General features: G+C 45.1%; 1 protein-coding gene across 1 annotated transcript in view; it reads left to right on the top strand.

Moving 5' to 3' along the window:
• Positions 1–290: 290 nt before the first annotated feature.
• Positions 291–14,664, top strand: part of LOC144769986 (DBH-like monooxygenase protein 2) — a 119,512-nt gene continuing 105,138 nt past the window's right edge. The window contains exons 1-2 of the mRNA XM_078654182.1: positions 291–554; positions 1,720–1,866. Of these exons, the coding sequence (XP_078510308.1) occupies positions 291–554; positions 1,720–1,866 (411 nt within the window). The remainder of the gene's footprint in view (positions 555–1,719; positions 1,867–14,664) is intronic.

Here is a 14,664-nt window from a genome sequence, read left to right on the forward strand (position 1 = left end):
GCATAGGCAGTTGACTGCACCAACATAGAAAAGCCGCCACCCTTCCTGAAGGTTGCTGCTCTGTCTGATTATGACCTCATCTGCTTTAACTTCATTTAATGTTGCATGTTTTGTATTGAAGCTGGGTTGTCTTAAAAATGCTGTGGGCTAAACTTGAGAACTTCATTCCAAGAGTGGGTGATACATATGAGTTGCATACGCTGAGATCCTCAGAGAAGGACTCGCATGCAAAGCTTCTGTTCTGTACTTTCTGATATTCTATGGGCCATTGGTGGTCCAATTCATTAAACATGGGCCGCCAAGTCATATATTTTCTTTCCTTGCTGTCTCTGGCTGCAGGTGAGATGGAGGACCTGAGGTTCTCAAGGGCCATGAACCGCGAAGGTACAGTGGTTGTTAGGTGGGACTTGAACAAGGCCACCAAGGAGATCACATTTCAGGTGGAAGCCCAGACACTAGGATGGGTCGGGTTCGGACTCAGCCCCGGCGGAGGCATGACTGGGGCAGACATTGCGATCGGTGGAGTGATGCCGAATCAAACTACCTATTTTGGAGTAAGTGCACCAATTCTTGGGGGAAACATACTTATTGTATAGTAAAGTGCTGCATGGTAAAGTGACAATAAAAATAAACGTGTGGTAATTCCCTCAGGATAAGGACGCCAGGATGAAGTCTACATAACACTGAGATAGATAATGAGAAGTGTTGTGATATCCTTTCCTTAGCAATGATTGTGATACATGTGATCATGGTTGATTTGGAGAGGGATTCGCCTAAACTCAGTGATTGCTTGGATTGGAGAGTAAAGAGAAGCGGACCAAAGTAGAAACTTTTTTAAAGATACATGCCTTGGTCAAGGATTTTAACAAGTTTAGGTCGGCCGACGTATGCAAGCCCGCTAATAAACATAGACAATCAATGATGCTTCTAGTATGCAGAGAATGTCATCTAGAATCTTTTGTTTCACAGTGTCTGTGCAGCGCAATTTGGAAACAATTTGGAAACAGATTGGTATGAGACCAACAGAGACATTTTATTGATGTGGGGTGATATACAGTCCCATGACTTTTTGCCACAAAAAAGTTGTGACCGCTCTATAGTTCAACACATGGTGGGATCTGCCTATTTTATTTATTGTTAATTAGTGATGCTTCTGATTTTCAGAGCTTGTAGTGATATTGCGGGAGTTCCTTAGCAATAGATTCTGTGCACAGAAAATTCTTAATCATGTCAATTGGATTGCATTGATAGGTTACTGTTATAGTGGAATATTTCTTCTTCGTAAGCAGGAGTAACGTACCCTGTCCCCATAGGTTAACAGGTTGTAGGTATATTGATGAGGTACAGGCTACTTAGAAGACTCCACCAGAAGCACCATCCTCTCCGTTAAGCCCACTCTTTCTGACTGTCATCTATCTTTTCAGTTATTTACCAACATATGACATTATGAGGTTGGCTGACCAAAGTAGGCAAATAAGGTTGTTTGCACAGAGCACATTAGAAACACAGCAGAACATAGAAGAAACCTTCCCATATCTCTTAATTGTGATATTAGCTTTTACAATAAAATGTAATTTCACTCACATAAACATTATTTAATGGTATTATGTACTCCATCCACCTCCTACAACCTAATAAAAACACCGTACTAACACTCAAAACCAAGAAAGGGATATCTATGCACTGATGAATTAATCAGCAAATTGTGTTTCATTTCAGGACTACCATGCAGTTGGGCAGATTAAGCCAATATTGGATCCAATTCAGAACTTGAGGCTACTTTCTGTGACTGAAAACGAGACAAGTACCATTATGAGGTACATCCGCAAATTCAGAACATGCGACCCAGATGATGTGGATGTCACAGTAAGTGCTGATGGTTCGGGTGTGAGACTCGTGATTTACACCAATCGCAGTATGATGACTCCATACGGCGCTTGTAGGATCAGGTTTCACTTAAAATGAATGTGATCATTAAAGCATTTCCCCTGTGCATTGATGGAAGCGATCTCTAAGCTTGGAACGATGAGATGATAATCTCATGTCAATCTGATGCTGATGTTGGTGATTGTGTGTTAATGTTGTCTTGTGATTTTGAGTCTAATGATTGGCAGAGGAATAACCATCACAAACAGTGTCTTGAAGTTGAGGTTTCCAGCCATTTAATTATGACAGTGTTCAGCCTCTTTGACATGACTGTTGAAGGTTTCAGCCGAGTCTCATCTTATGGTAGTTGATTATTTAAAGACCTAAATCAAGTAGAGTATCATTCCAATTAGTTAAAGAATCATGAACAATATTTAATATGCTAATCATGAGGAGCATGCCTAAGCACATTTCAAAATGATCTCAGAAGATCAATGTAAGTGAAGAGGTATCACATTAAATCAAGTTTGTATTGGGCCAGAAATAGAGCAAATTGTCCTAGGTATTGTTTTCAGTGGTTTCTTATTAAAGACAGGGTAAACAGGGGCTGCTGCCGTCCTGATTGTTTAAGCGTGTCACACAAGAGAAAATATTTGATCAGAATGGAATGAAAGTTTCTTTGATGAGTTGCATGAAAGGGGAACCTTTGAGGAGTGCCATATCTACTAAGATACAGTGATTTTTGTGCTGCTTTACTTTAGAGTGTCCTGTGTCAGCACACTTATTGCGCACCACAGTACAAGGTCGTGTGCGTGATGTTAAGCATGGATTGTGTAATGGAAGAATACACCAGTAGAAAATGTATTCATTTGTTCAAAGTTTAACACATCTCCCCTTCTGTGTTTGGAGTGTGTCAAATGTGTAGAATTTGCCTGTGCCTATTTATGTAAAATGACAGAAAGATTACGTGAAATTACAAAAAAGCAGTGTGCTTAACAGATACACATATTCAGTTATGAACCAAAGTCCTGTGCACACTTATACGTCTGGGATTTCTCATTCACACATAGGGGTTAAAGGGAGTTTCCTCTAACCTTTGGCACAGTACTTACAGGTATCCAGCACACTACACGCAATAGCAGCAGGGCGCCACTGCTTCCTGGACCACCAACACCCCACTTTTAGACTTTAAATTCGCATTCAGGTATTTTTTTCATTTGCTGTCATTTATTTTACCACAAATGGTGCAATCGCAGTAAATATTTTACTGCAAATGCTCAGTACAAACTATTCGACCTAGAGGCTAGGAACAGGACAGATAATATACAGTTGATGGAGGCCCAGAAAAGGTAGATGGTAAAATGTATACAGCTTTCATGTCAACATCCTCCCTGATTTACTGGGCATAGAATTCTGTCCCCCCTTTGAATTTCAAATGCTGCACAGAACATGATCTTTAAATGAAGCCCTAATGAACATCTCCGTCATTGCCTGTTTCCTGCGGCATCAGCATGCCTGTCATGCTCTCTCTGTGTTCAGAATTCTGGCCCACATGAAAAAGTTGAGGCACATATCAATGTTTCAGCCGAAGATTCCCACGAGAACAGCTTCCAAAGTGAAACGTTCCTAGCATTGCCGCCTGCTCTCTTCAAAGGTTTTATCTGATTTGTTCTCTTAGATTTAGCTGCCATGCTGTTCAAAATTCATGGGAAATCCAAAGAATCTTATGATTCATCAACCGTGGAATTGTTTCAGAGACACTTCTTTGTGCAGTGCTGGGCACTCTAAAACCAACGATTAAAACAAGCAAATAGTTGACTCCTGTAAATCCCTACAGCCCTGCTGATCAGCCTGAGAGTGACCAGGGAGAAAGAGTTCATACTACACACAGAAATGAATCAAAACACTCAGCCAGACACCACCACCTGCACAGGCTCCAGAGAAGGAGACTTCTAACACTGCTCATGCTGAGGACTAAAAACATCAAGACCAATATTGACACTGTTTCCTCTTATTGGAGAATACAGGACTCATCTCCCCCCAATCTTTTCTTATTATTTACTCAATAGACATGTAAAGCCACTATTCCACAGAGGATGTGCTCACCTAAACCAGGCATTCTCTGTAAAAGAATTGCCCACCTTAGGGATCTTTAACATTGCACTGTACTGCTGAAAATCTGAAGCTTTGAAAATGCATACTAAGAGGAGCATTATGCTGAGTGACATTAGCATAATGTGTTTGCATGAGACATGGGCACAGAAACCTTTCTTCCTAAAATGCTATCACTTTATTTTCACGCAAGCCATCCTTTATATCAAAGGTAGAGTCAAAGGGGGTATAATAACACTCGGGTTTGACAAAATAGTATTTTTTAACAACTCAAATTATTTTCACATCATGGTTGCAAGGGGATGGAAAATCCTGATTTAGTATTAATACATTTCTACAACAACAACTTCATAAATCAAGCAGAGGTTGTAGAAGAACTGGGACACACAATGGAGGGCTTGCTTTCCAGTTATACCAGATGGCCATTTATTATATGGGTCGGGGATTTTAACTCTCACACTTGTAATCACACTATGGAGTGGTGTGGCTCACTGGTTAGAGGCGGCAGACCCGGAAGCAGAGAACGGCCCAGGACCAGGGTTCAATTCCCGACGCGGCAGGGTCGTGGACCAGGGTCAGCGGACTCGATAATTCTCGCCTCGGTGCCTACTCTAACCAGGGATCACACTCGGCAAGTCTGGGCATTAGCTTGCCTCATCTCTACAACGGCCCCCCACATTCACCGGGGATGCCTGGTTTCACCTTGGAGATACCCAGTAGGGACCATCTCACAGGGATAGCCAGGACGGGTTCCCCAGCGGTCTACAGCGCCATGACGCCTCAGGGCAGCAGTGCGCTTTACAAGACACATACATTACATTACATTACATTACATTACTAACCCTACCCTATGTGGGGTTATTGGTGAAAAGAGTCATCCCCTGACTCATTTCAACCATCATAACTACAGCAACGCGTTAAATAGCTTACTGATGGCATGGCACTTGGAAACTGTTAATCCAAAATGTTCTATCACAGGACAAATGGCGGTAATGTTTCATCAGGCAGGGGGGTCCTCAAGTATTGATTTCATGTTGTTCCCTATGTCAATCAATCAATCATGCCATTTGTATAGCGCACTACTCACCCGGGAGGGTCGCAAGGCGCTTGGGGGGAGGGGTATGCTACTGCTCGAACAGCCAGGTCTTGAGTTGTTTCCTGAAGGCGAGATGGTCCTGGGTTAGCCAAAGGTGGATGGGGAGGGAGTTCCAAGTCTTGGCAGCCAGGTAAGAGAAGGATCTTCCACCGGCGGTGGCTCTTCGGATGCGTGGTACGGCTGCGAGGGCGAGGCTGGTGGACCGTAGCTGGCGGGTGGGCGTGTAGAAGGTCAGGCGGTCATTGAGGTACTTGGGGCCCAGGTCGTGGAGAGACTTCTGTGCGTGGGTGAGGAGCCGGAACGTGATCCTCTTGTCGACGGGGAGCCAGTGCAGGTTCCTCAGGTGGCTGGAGATGTGGCTGCGTCGGGGGACATCCAGGATGAGTCGGGCGGAGGCGTTCTGGATGCGCTGGAGTCTTTTCTGTAGCTTGGCTGTGGTTCCGGCGTAGAGGGCGTTTCCGTAGTCCAGTCGGCTGGTGACGCAGAAACCAGAGACTCCTCATGCAGAAACGTTAAGAACATTGAGGTCACACTGTCTGAATTCAGTGATCACTCCTTTCTGCATTTTACGTTTAGCTGGCACTCACCCAAAAGTTTGGGCCCCAATTGCTTACCCAAACCAACACTAGCCAGGAAAAACAGCTACACTGTAAAATGGAAGAGCATTGACCCCACAAACTTGTTACCGAAAATAGTGTCCTTTTCATATAAGGAGGTCTGTCTATGTCTGAACTTACCTTCCAAGGTTAACCAAATCATGGAAGCATTTAGCAGTATCCAAACTTCCATAAAGGAGCACCTTACTTGTAAAATATCCCAAAAAACACCCTTACAACTAAGGTGGTTTGGAAAAATTGATCACAAGCATTAGCGGAACTTCATAAAGCACTCAAATCGCAACCTACAGATCAAAATCTTACGGAAGCCTCAGGTCTGCTTATAAATCTGCAAGGCAGGAAAGAAAAAGGGTTATAGCCAATGGAGCCTGGGAAAACCTGAGATCAGCTTCCATATTCAAAGACAGCAAATCTTTCTAGAAAATAGTTAATGGTGTCTCTTTTCCAGGAAGAGAGTGGGCCTTCACTGGACCTCCACATAGATGCGGCCACATGGGTAAGCCATTTCCGAAAAAATATTCCAGGAACAAACACCCAAAATGCTATAGCTACCTGAGCCATATTCGAAGACTCCACCAGCACTGGAGTTCTCCATAGATGAAGTAGAACTAGCTTTAAACAATCACCAGTGCTGAAGGCACCCGGGCCAGATGGGATTCCACTGGATGTCTTTACAACTAATACACCTCTCTGGGTACCGGTCTTCACAGCAGCATCGAATGCCATAGCTAAAGCCGGCCTTCTGCCGTATTGGAGACAGTCCGTCATAGTCCCAATCCATAAGGAGGGGAGCGGCGCACATCCGGCTAACTACCACCCAATCTCTCTATTGGACAGCACAGCAAAGTTAATGTAATAACACAAAAAAACGGGGGTCTCACAAAGAGCCACTCAGTTGGCTTCACATGGCCAGACTCCTTTACTAAGTGAGTCAAGACACCAAATCCTATATAGCCTCAAAAGTACGGAACAAACAGTAGACAAAAACAAGGACGTGAGTGATTGTCAGTGAGACCCAAAACAAGTCAATGGATTCCCATCAATATATCGTGATGATCAATTTTCTCATTTGGTCCTCCACAAGTTGGGATGGTATGTCTCTTGATCATTGAGACTTTTTTCCATACCCACTGTAACAGACTGAAAAATGGGTCAGACCCACAATCACCTTCCGAGCATGAGAAATGTAATCAATGGGAACGGTGCAGTGCAGAACCAAAAAAGGAAATGGTGGAGTAAAATAGGGTGAGGAGTCCGGATAAGGAAATTTTTTATTGAAGTATCGGCTCAACCCCTAATTAAAACCAAGAACAGTGCAACAAAGCAGTTTTAAACAAATAACTGCCAACGGGCCAACATGTTTCAGCCAGACGGGGCATCATCCCACAGCTTTCTTCAGGGCCGCTGCTCTATAATTATTGCTACTGCAAAAAGTGATACTACTAGCTTAAAAAAGGATACACATAGACATATAAGTGTTACTGTTCCTCCATCTCAAGTGGTGTGTCTCACATCTATAAAACAAACACAAACACCGAGTTATTCTCTTACTTTGTTCCATACATGAAATTAAGCACATAATTGCAATTTCTTATAGCTCACCCAGCTTGACCGGGGACTGGACCTCACCTCACCTGGACCAAGCTCAGGGAATAGGAGGTCACACTCTGTGGGAGTAAGGCATGAGATGCATGGATAGAAAAAGGGGGACACAGGGACTCCTATGAACTCCTCGGCTGTGGGTCTATTTTAAATGATTACACTGAGTTGGTAGTCTACTTCAATTACACGTGTGAATTAGGTGTAGAGCACTATTTTCTTTGTATACCCAGTTAGTGTGTTTCTAGAGACTGTGCACTCTCGCATCTATAGCTGTGACAAAATGGCTGAAATTAGTGGACTGGCTTATGACGACACAATTCTCCAATCCATACTCGATAGCATGCCGAGTATTTTGGAAGCACTTCCGACTCTATCAGCAGGTGCGCTTGATGAATGGACTAAGGTTCTTACACTGAAGAAATCACATTCGCGCACCTCAGTACACGGTATAGCTATGGCAGAATACCTTAGGGCAAGCTGCGCTCCACCGGGCTTTGGTAGTGACCAATGCTCCCTGTTTGTTTCTGAATGACAAGATCTTTTTAAAGGACTGGTCACTAATAGCCTGGCGCTGCACGCGCGACTGGCTTAGCCTCATAATTAGTACAGCTATGAGGGCAGTCGATTTGATCTTAATTGAAATTCAAGTACTGGATTCACAAATTAAAACCACGGTGACATCCACTCTTTTCAAGCGTCAACAAAGAATTTAAAGATTCTATACAACAAATCAAGTTAGATAAGTTTAAGAGAGACTTAGAGCAATTCAAACATGAACGCGTTTATCCTTATACGAGCGATTCTAACTTGGCTCCTGAATTCAGAAAGAATGGCAAGAGATATGGTTCCAACTATTTAGGGTCCAGCTCTGATGCCAGTAGTGATTCTGATTCATCCAGCCCACCTGCACTGTTTGCAAGAGGCAGAGGAAGACAGAATAGATTTAACAGCTATAGGGGATACCAGGCACCACAATTTCAGCCATGGTGGACTCCAGTACCATGGGTCACCCTCCCCAGCCTCAACAACATCATTATCCACCCTCAATTGCACAATTTCCAGGCTATCAGACCAATTACACCAGCCAGCCTTTTTTAGGGGGTGGCCCACGGAGGTCACAAGGCAAAAGAAGAAATCAACAGATGCAGGTACACTGGGATGATTCGATGGGGCCAAACGCGGGCACCCGCAGTCACACCAGGAGGAATCCTCCTCCTCCGACGGGGACCGAAACGAATCCAGTCTCGTAGTAAATCTGAGCAGCAAAATACTAAACGGAATGGAAGAAAAGGTACTCAACAGGGGCCTGGGCTTTGTTACAACATTCAATGGGGATCCATTCTTGCTTCAATGCGAGTTAGCTCAGTTCTTCCGGAAAATTAAGACTCCGGTAATTCTTTAAGGATAAACACGATGAAGTTGATAATTCTGTTGACGTTAACACCGTTAACACCGGTCTGAAGACAAAATCGACCTTCCAACCACCCACCCATTCTATACCTCCTCAGGTTTTGACATTTGAGAGAGGGGTCAGGGATGATATGTTATGTTATGTTATGTTATGTTATATTTGTGCTTCTATAGCGCACGGCCACTCCAGTTGGAGCATCCCGGCGCTTTTTCGAAGGTATCCACTAAGTGAGGGAGAAACATAACACTGAAGGGAATCGCAACACACGCATAAAGAAAAAAACAGCAGCGGTCTAAGGGAAAAGCCATGTTTTAAGGGCCTTTCGGAAGGACATCAGGCTAGAAGCCTGTCTTAGAGAAATCGGAAGGTCATTCCAGGCACGAGGAGCTAGATAGCGGAAAGACCGACCTCCTGCTCTGGTGCGCTTAATGATGGGAACCTTCACTTTGGATAGCGCGGCAGATCTAAGAGATCTTGAAGGCTGGTACCAAGACACACGATTGGAAATATATTTTGGACCGATGCCGTGTAAGGCCTTGTAGGTCGTAGTCAAAGTTTTAAAAAGAATCCTTTTATCAACCGGGAGCCAATGTAAGGTCGAAAGAAGAGCAGTGGCTCTAGCTCTTCTTGGGAGACCAAAGACCGCTCGGGCTGCAGAATTCTGAGTGACTTGAAGACGCCTGACCAGGTATTTGGGAAGCCCCAGAAATAAGACATTGGCGTAATCCAGTCTGGATCCCACCAGTGCCTGGACAATAATTTTCCTGTGCTCAATGGATACTAAAGGTAGAAATTTACGTAGCGTTCGTAGAATGCCAAAACATTTCCCCGTGAGAGAGGAAATATGTGGACCAAAAGAAAGGTCATTATCAATGATCACTCCCAAATTTTTGGCCTTCTGGGATGTGCTAACTGGGGGAGACATCTCCTGCGGCCACCAGGGTTTCCAATCTGGCTCGGAGGTGCACCCGAAAAAGAGCAGCTCCGACTTGTCGGAGTTGCATTTCAGTCCATGGTGTCCTAACCACTCGAAAACCGCACTCAGACAACCTCTGATCTGCTCGTCATTAAACAGGCCATTCCTGTTGCTCACAAACAGGAGCTGGGTATCGTCAGCGTAGGTGACAATCCGGGCACCGAAAGACTCCGCGACCGCTGCCAGAGGAGCCATAAAGATGTTGAAAAGGAGGGGGCTCAAGATGGACCCTTGAGGAACCCCCACTTCTAGCAGCGGCATCTCAGCGGAGTACGGAGGAGCCCAGATTGTCTGTCGGCGGTCGGCTAAGAAGGATTGAAGCCATCTCCACACCGTTCCCTGCAAACCAAAATCCCAGAGTCTAGCAAGGAGAAGCGCATGGGGAACGGTGTCGAATGCCGCCGACAGATCAAGCATGACCAATACCGCCTTTCTTCCAGCATCCAGCTCCTCCCGGATAGCGTCTGTGCCTTCGAGGAGCGCAGTTTCCGTGCTAAAATTCGCACGGAAACCGGATTGGGTGTTATGTAACAGATCGTTTTCCTCGATGAAGTTAGATATCGATCTGTGAACAAACCTCTCAGTCACTTTCGCTAGAGCCGGGAGTAAGGAGATAGGTCTGTAGTTGGCATGGACCAGAGGGTCGAGTGCTGGTTTTTTCAGGAGTGGCAGGATCATGGCGCTCTTCCAAGCCTTAGGAACTACCCCAGATAAGAGTGACATATTTAAAATGGGGTTGACCAAGTCATTTAGCACAGGTGCCAAGTTCGCTAAACACTTGGCCGGGCACGGATCCTGTGGAGATCCCGATTTAAGGTTGGACAGAATGTCAAGAGAACTTGCATTGTCCAGTGGAGGAAACTCACACAACAAAGGACCATGATCGGACATGGGACACCCCAGACTCACAGGTTGCTGCTGGAAAGAGGAAGAGAGGGAATCTTGAATAGTAATAATTTTCTGTACAAAATATACAGCCAGATCCCTCAACCAGGGTTCAGAGTGCGTGTGGATGGGGGTGTACGCAGAGGGAGAAGTAAAGTCTTTTACCACCCTATTGAGAAGCTATGGAACGTTAAGCCTAACACCTTCAAAAACCTATCCAGACAAGAACATCTAGCTTTACAGTCTCTATCGCAGGACTCTACGATAACGATCAAACCAGCCGATAAAGGCGGGGCGATCGTGATCCTAGACACCAGCGAATACAGGTCTGAATGCCTTCGTCAACTTAATGACAGGAGATCCTATGAGCCCCTGTCGGAAAATCCAACTGAGAAACTAACAATCCAAAGTAAGATTCTGGTAGAGGAGGCACTCAGCGAAGGCTGGATCACTAATCATGAAGCACAATTCTTGCAGACTAAGCACCCAACAACACCATATTTTTATGTCTTGCCAAAAGTGCACAAACCCCAGAGACCACCTCCTGGGAGACCGATCATATCGGGTCAGGGTTCCATTTTGGAACCCCTTTCCACCTTTGTGGATCATTGTTTGAGACCCATTGTGCACACCATACCCACCTATCTGCGAGATACTAAAGGTGTGCTCAGAGTGATTCTGGATATTGAATATGATCTTGAAAGAGACTATTTGGTCTCTTTCAACGTAGAGTCCCTGTACACTTCTGTCCCCCAGGATGAGACTTTAGAGACCATCATGTCCATCCTGGGGCCATCTGAATTGGACACCATCACATCTGTTCAGTTCGTAATGTCACTAGCGAGACTGGCGATGAAAGAAAATGTTTTCAGGTATGAGGAGACGATCTATCTCCAGACATCAGGGACCAGCATGGGAAGCATTTTCGCTCCAAGCTTGGCGAACCTGTATGTTCATTGAACAACAACACGTCTTGGTACCCACCAATCCATTCTATGAATCCATCAGGTAGAGGAAACGTTATATCGATGACGTGTTCGTAGTGTGGAGAGGTGATAGAGCATCGATTTTTCAATTCCATCAATGGCTGAATACCAGGAACCAGTATCTACGGTTCACAGTAGAGATCAACAAGAGAGACTTTCTTTCCTTGATCTCTCTATTTATGCCACTCCCACAGGGCTGCATAGCGAACTGTACCACAAACCGATGGCCAGAAATTCCCTTCTACAATACGGAAGCCATCATCCGAAAGCATTACGGGATAATTTACGGTATGGGCAATTTCTCTGAGTTCGGAGGAACTGCTCTACTCCACAAACTTTCCATAAACATGCAGAGGGCCTGTCACAACAACTTCAGGCCAGATACTATTCAAAGAACCTGATGAAACGCTCGCTTAAACGGGCTAAGAACAATCATCGCGAAGCTCTTCTTGAGCCTCCAATAGAGAAACCACCTATGGACCGTTTGACTTTTGTCAGTACCTTTAACACACAAACCAATAACATCCAGAAGATTGTTCGTCACCATTGGCGTATTCTAAACTGCAGGAATGACAGAATTGACCTTCCATTATTTGCTTTCAAGCGGTCGACCAGTATACGCGACCTTTTGGTTCACACACGACCAAAAGAGACACCCAAACGAACGATTGGTGCACTATGGGATCTACCAGCTGTGGCAGGACACCACCCAATCCTGTGTTGTTCTATCTGTCCACATACGAAACACACTACATCGTTAGAGTTAGGTACTGATCGCCCTTGGGAGCAAGTGCAATTCACCAATTGCAATAGTGCCCAACTGATCTATTTGCTTACCTGCCCCTGTTCTATCAGGTATGGCAGTATGACGACCCGGAAAGTCAGAACACGAATGCTCGAACACAAGAGTTCTTTCAGGTGTAGAAAGACTCTCACCAGACTGACCAAGCATTTTGTGGATAAGAAGCACGGACGGGGAAGAGGACTTTCAGTGGACAGTACTGGAGAAACCATTTATACCATTGCACATCAGTGATGTCTCCAAGTACTTGTTCACGAAAGAACAGAAATGGATTTATAAGCTGTCGACTGACACTCGGGGCTTAAACGATGAAATACCCTGGGTCAGCCTATAATATAGATATTTGACAGCCATTAATATTCCTGCATTAAGGTCTCTGCAGTTATATATATTTCTTGTATATATACTTCTGCATATATACACGTTTTGCAGTTGTTTCCATTATTTACTGTTCATTGCTGGCCAATTGATCTTCTGGCTATACTATCGAGGGCAGTGGTTTGATAACTATACTAACAATCTGTCAACACTTGTAGGTCTTCTCTTCTCCTTCTTTGAGGCAGTCCCATCGAGAACAGCAGTTTGCTAATTATACTACCAAGCTGTCAAACAGCAGTTTAGAGATATGCACTATGACCTTTACAACCACAACCTTTTTGGGCGACTGAGATGGCAGTGAAGTGAACATGGACCAGAGTAACTAACCCTATGACAATGGGGTCGTTTTAAGGCTGTGTGGAAAAGTAAATTTTGCCATGTTCTGTGTCCCTACGTGTCCTCCATCTTATGTTATGTGTGCATGATTAATATGCATATGTATTCCCCATGTTCGATTAAAGACGCAATTACAGTTGTGTCCATCTCTAGTATGCCAGTTTCCAGTTCTCGTGAAAGCTACGAGTATTAGGCCTATGTAAAGTTGCGTTGCCACGTTTCTCAGTGTGCACGTTATTTCATTGTAAAATCCCCGTTTCTAGGCCTCAAAAGGGCCCGGACACCAGATTCAGCTCCTGTCTCCTGACTGAGCCCTCGCTGAGGAGCGATACAGCCCCCACCTGTATCCTCGACCCTTAACTTACTTCCTGCCTCGCCTGGCTCTGCCCACGAGTCTGCCAAGAGTATGTTATGATTCTAGTTATCAGTCCAGCCCTCCTTCTCTGCATTCCTAAGCTACTGAATCGCATCAATAGTTTCCGTCATTGTCTAGCCTTTACGTCTCCATGTAAGAGAAATACTGCATTTAATGGTCATTTAATATTCCTCAACGCACTACATGTAGAATAATGCATGCTCCAGTCTTAGAGTCTGTTAGCCTCTCCCCTCCTGACTCTTAGTTTATATCAACATGTTCTCTAAACATCAGATACTAGATACTGTTTAGGTACATGTCGCCCTGACTCTCCAGACTTCAGTCTCTGCTCCTAGCACAGAGTTCATAGCCCCCAGCTTCTCCTAGTAACACGTCATTGTCAGTTTGCGCGCACCACTAGGTTAGAGGTCCCGGCTCCTTAGGTAGCCCCCTCCATGTTTCCGCCCCATTCATGACATATTCTGTTACGTTTGCATCACATGTCTATGTATACGCCCTGTTACACCTACTTTTATGCCTTATCTTTCGCGACTGCTATTGACCACACCCACTGCTCCGCCTATCATATGTATTGTAATGCAACTGTTTTAGTATATATGCTTGTGTACTGTTATTAAAGCTAGCGCTAGCCATCCCAGATCTTGTCCGTGCAGGTTGTCCTGTTCCTGTCCTTTATGCTGTATTAAACCTGCAAACTCCTACTACCTCGAATCTTGACTCTTATTTATTGAGCTATCTGTTATTCATTTATCCATTCAAAAATAGAGGTATTATTTATTTATTTACCACATAATGGCGCCCGAATAGGGACTTGCCCTTTCCCCACGAGCCGGTGAAGCCACGCCGGCCCCCTGACCCTCTGCAGCCGTGACGGAACCATACCGTGCACGTGCAGATATTTCTGCTTCAAGTATCCCTCAGGCCCACGGAGGAGACGGAGGTGGCGGTCCAGCATCCAGACGAGGCGGTGGAGGAACGCGGCGAGTCCCGACCAGAGCCCAAGCCGAGAGTCCAAGGTCCGAGGTATCCGGAGGCCCACCCGTAACAGAAGTCCGAAGTTCGTCCGTCCGGCGTCGAAGCAGTCCAGTCCAGTCCGAGGCCTTCCGTTCTTGCTGCCCGGTGAGTACCGTTGCTGGGGTAGTATCTAGACAGGGTCAATCTAATTGACTCTGGTCCGTGGGTTTTGGTGGTACACAGACCCAAAACGAAGTGTCCACTTCG

Source organism: Lissotriton helveticus, chromosome 7 (genome assembly GCF_964261635.1).
Source record: "Lissotriton helveticus chromosome 7, aLisHel1.1, whole genome shotgun sequence".
Classification (NCBI taxonomy): Eukaryota; Metazoa; Chordata; class Amphibia; order Caudata; family Salamandridae; genus Lissotriton; species Lissotriton helveticus.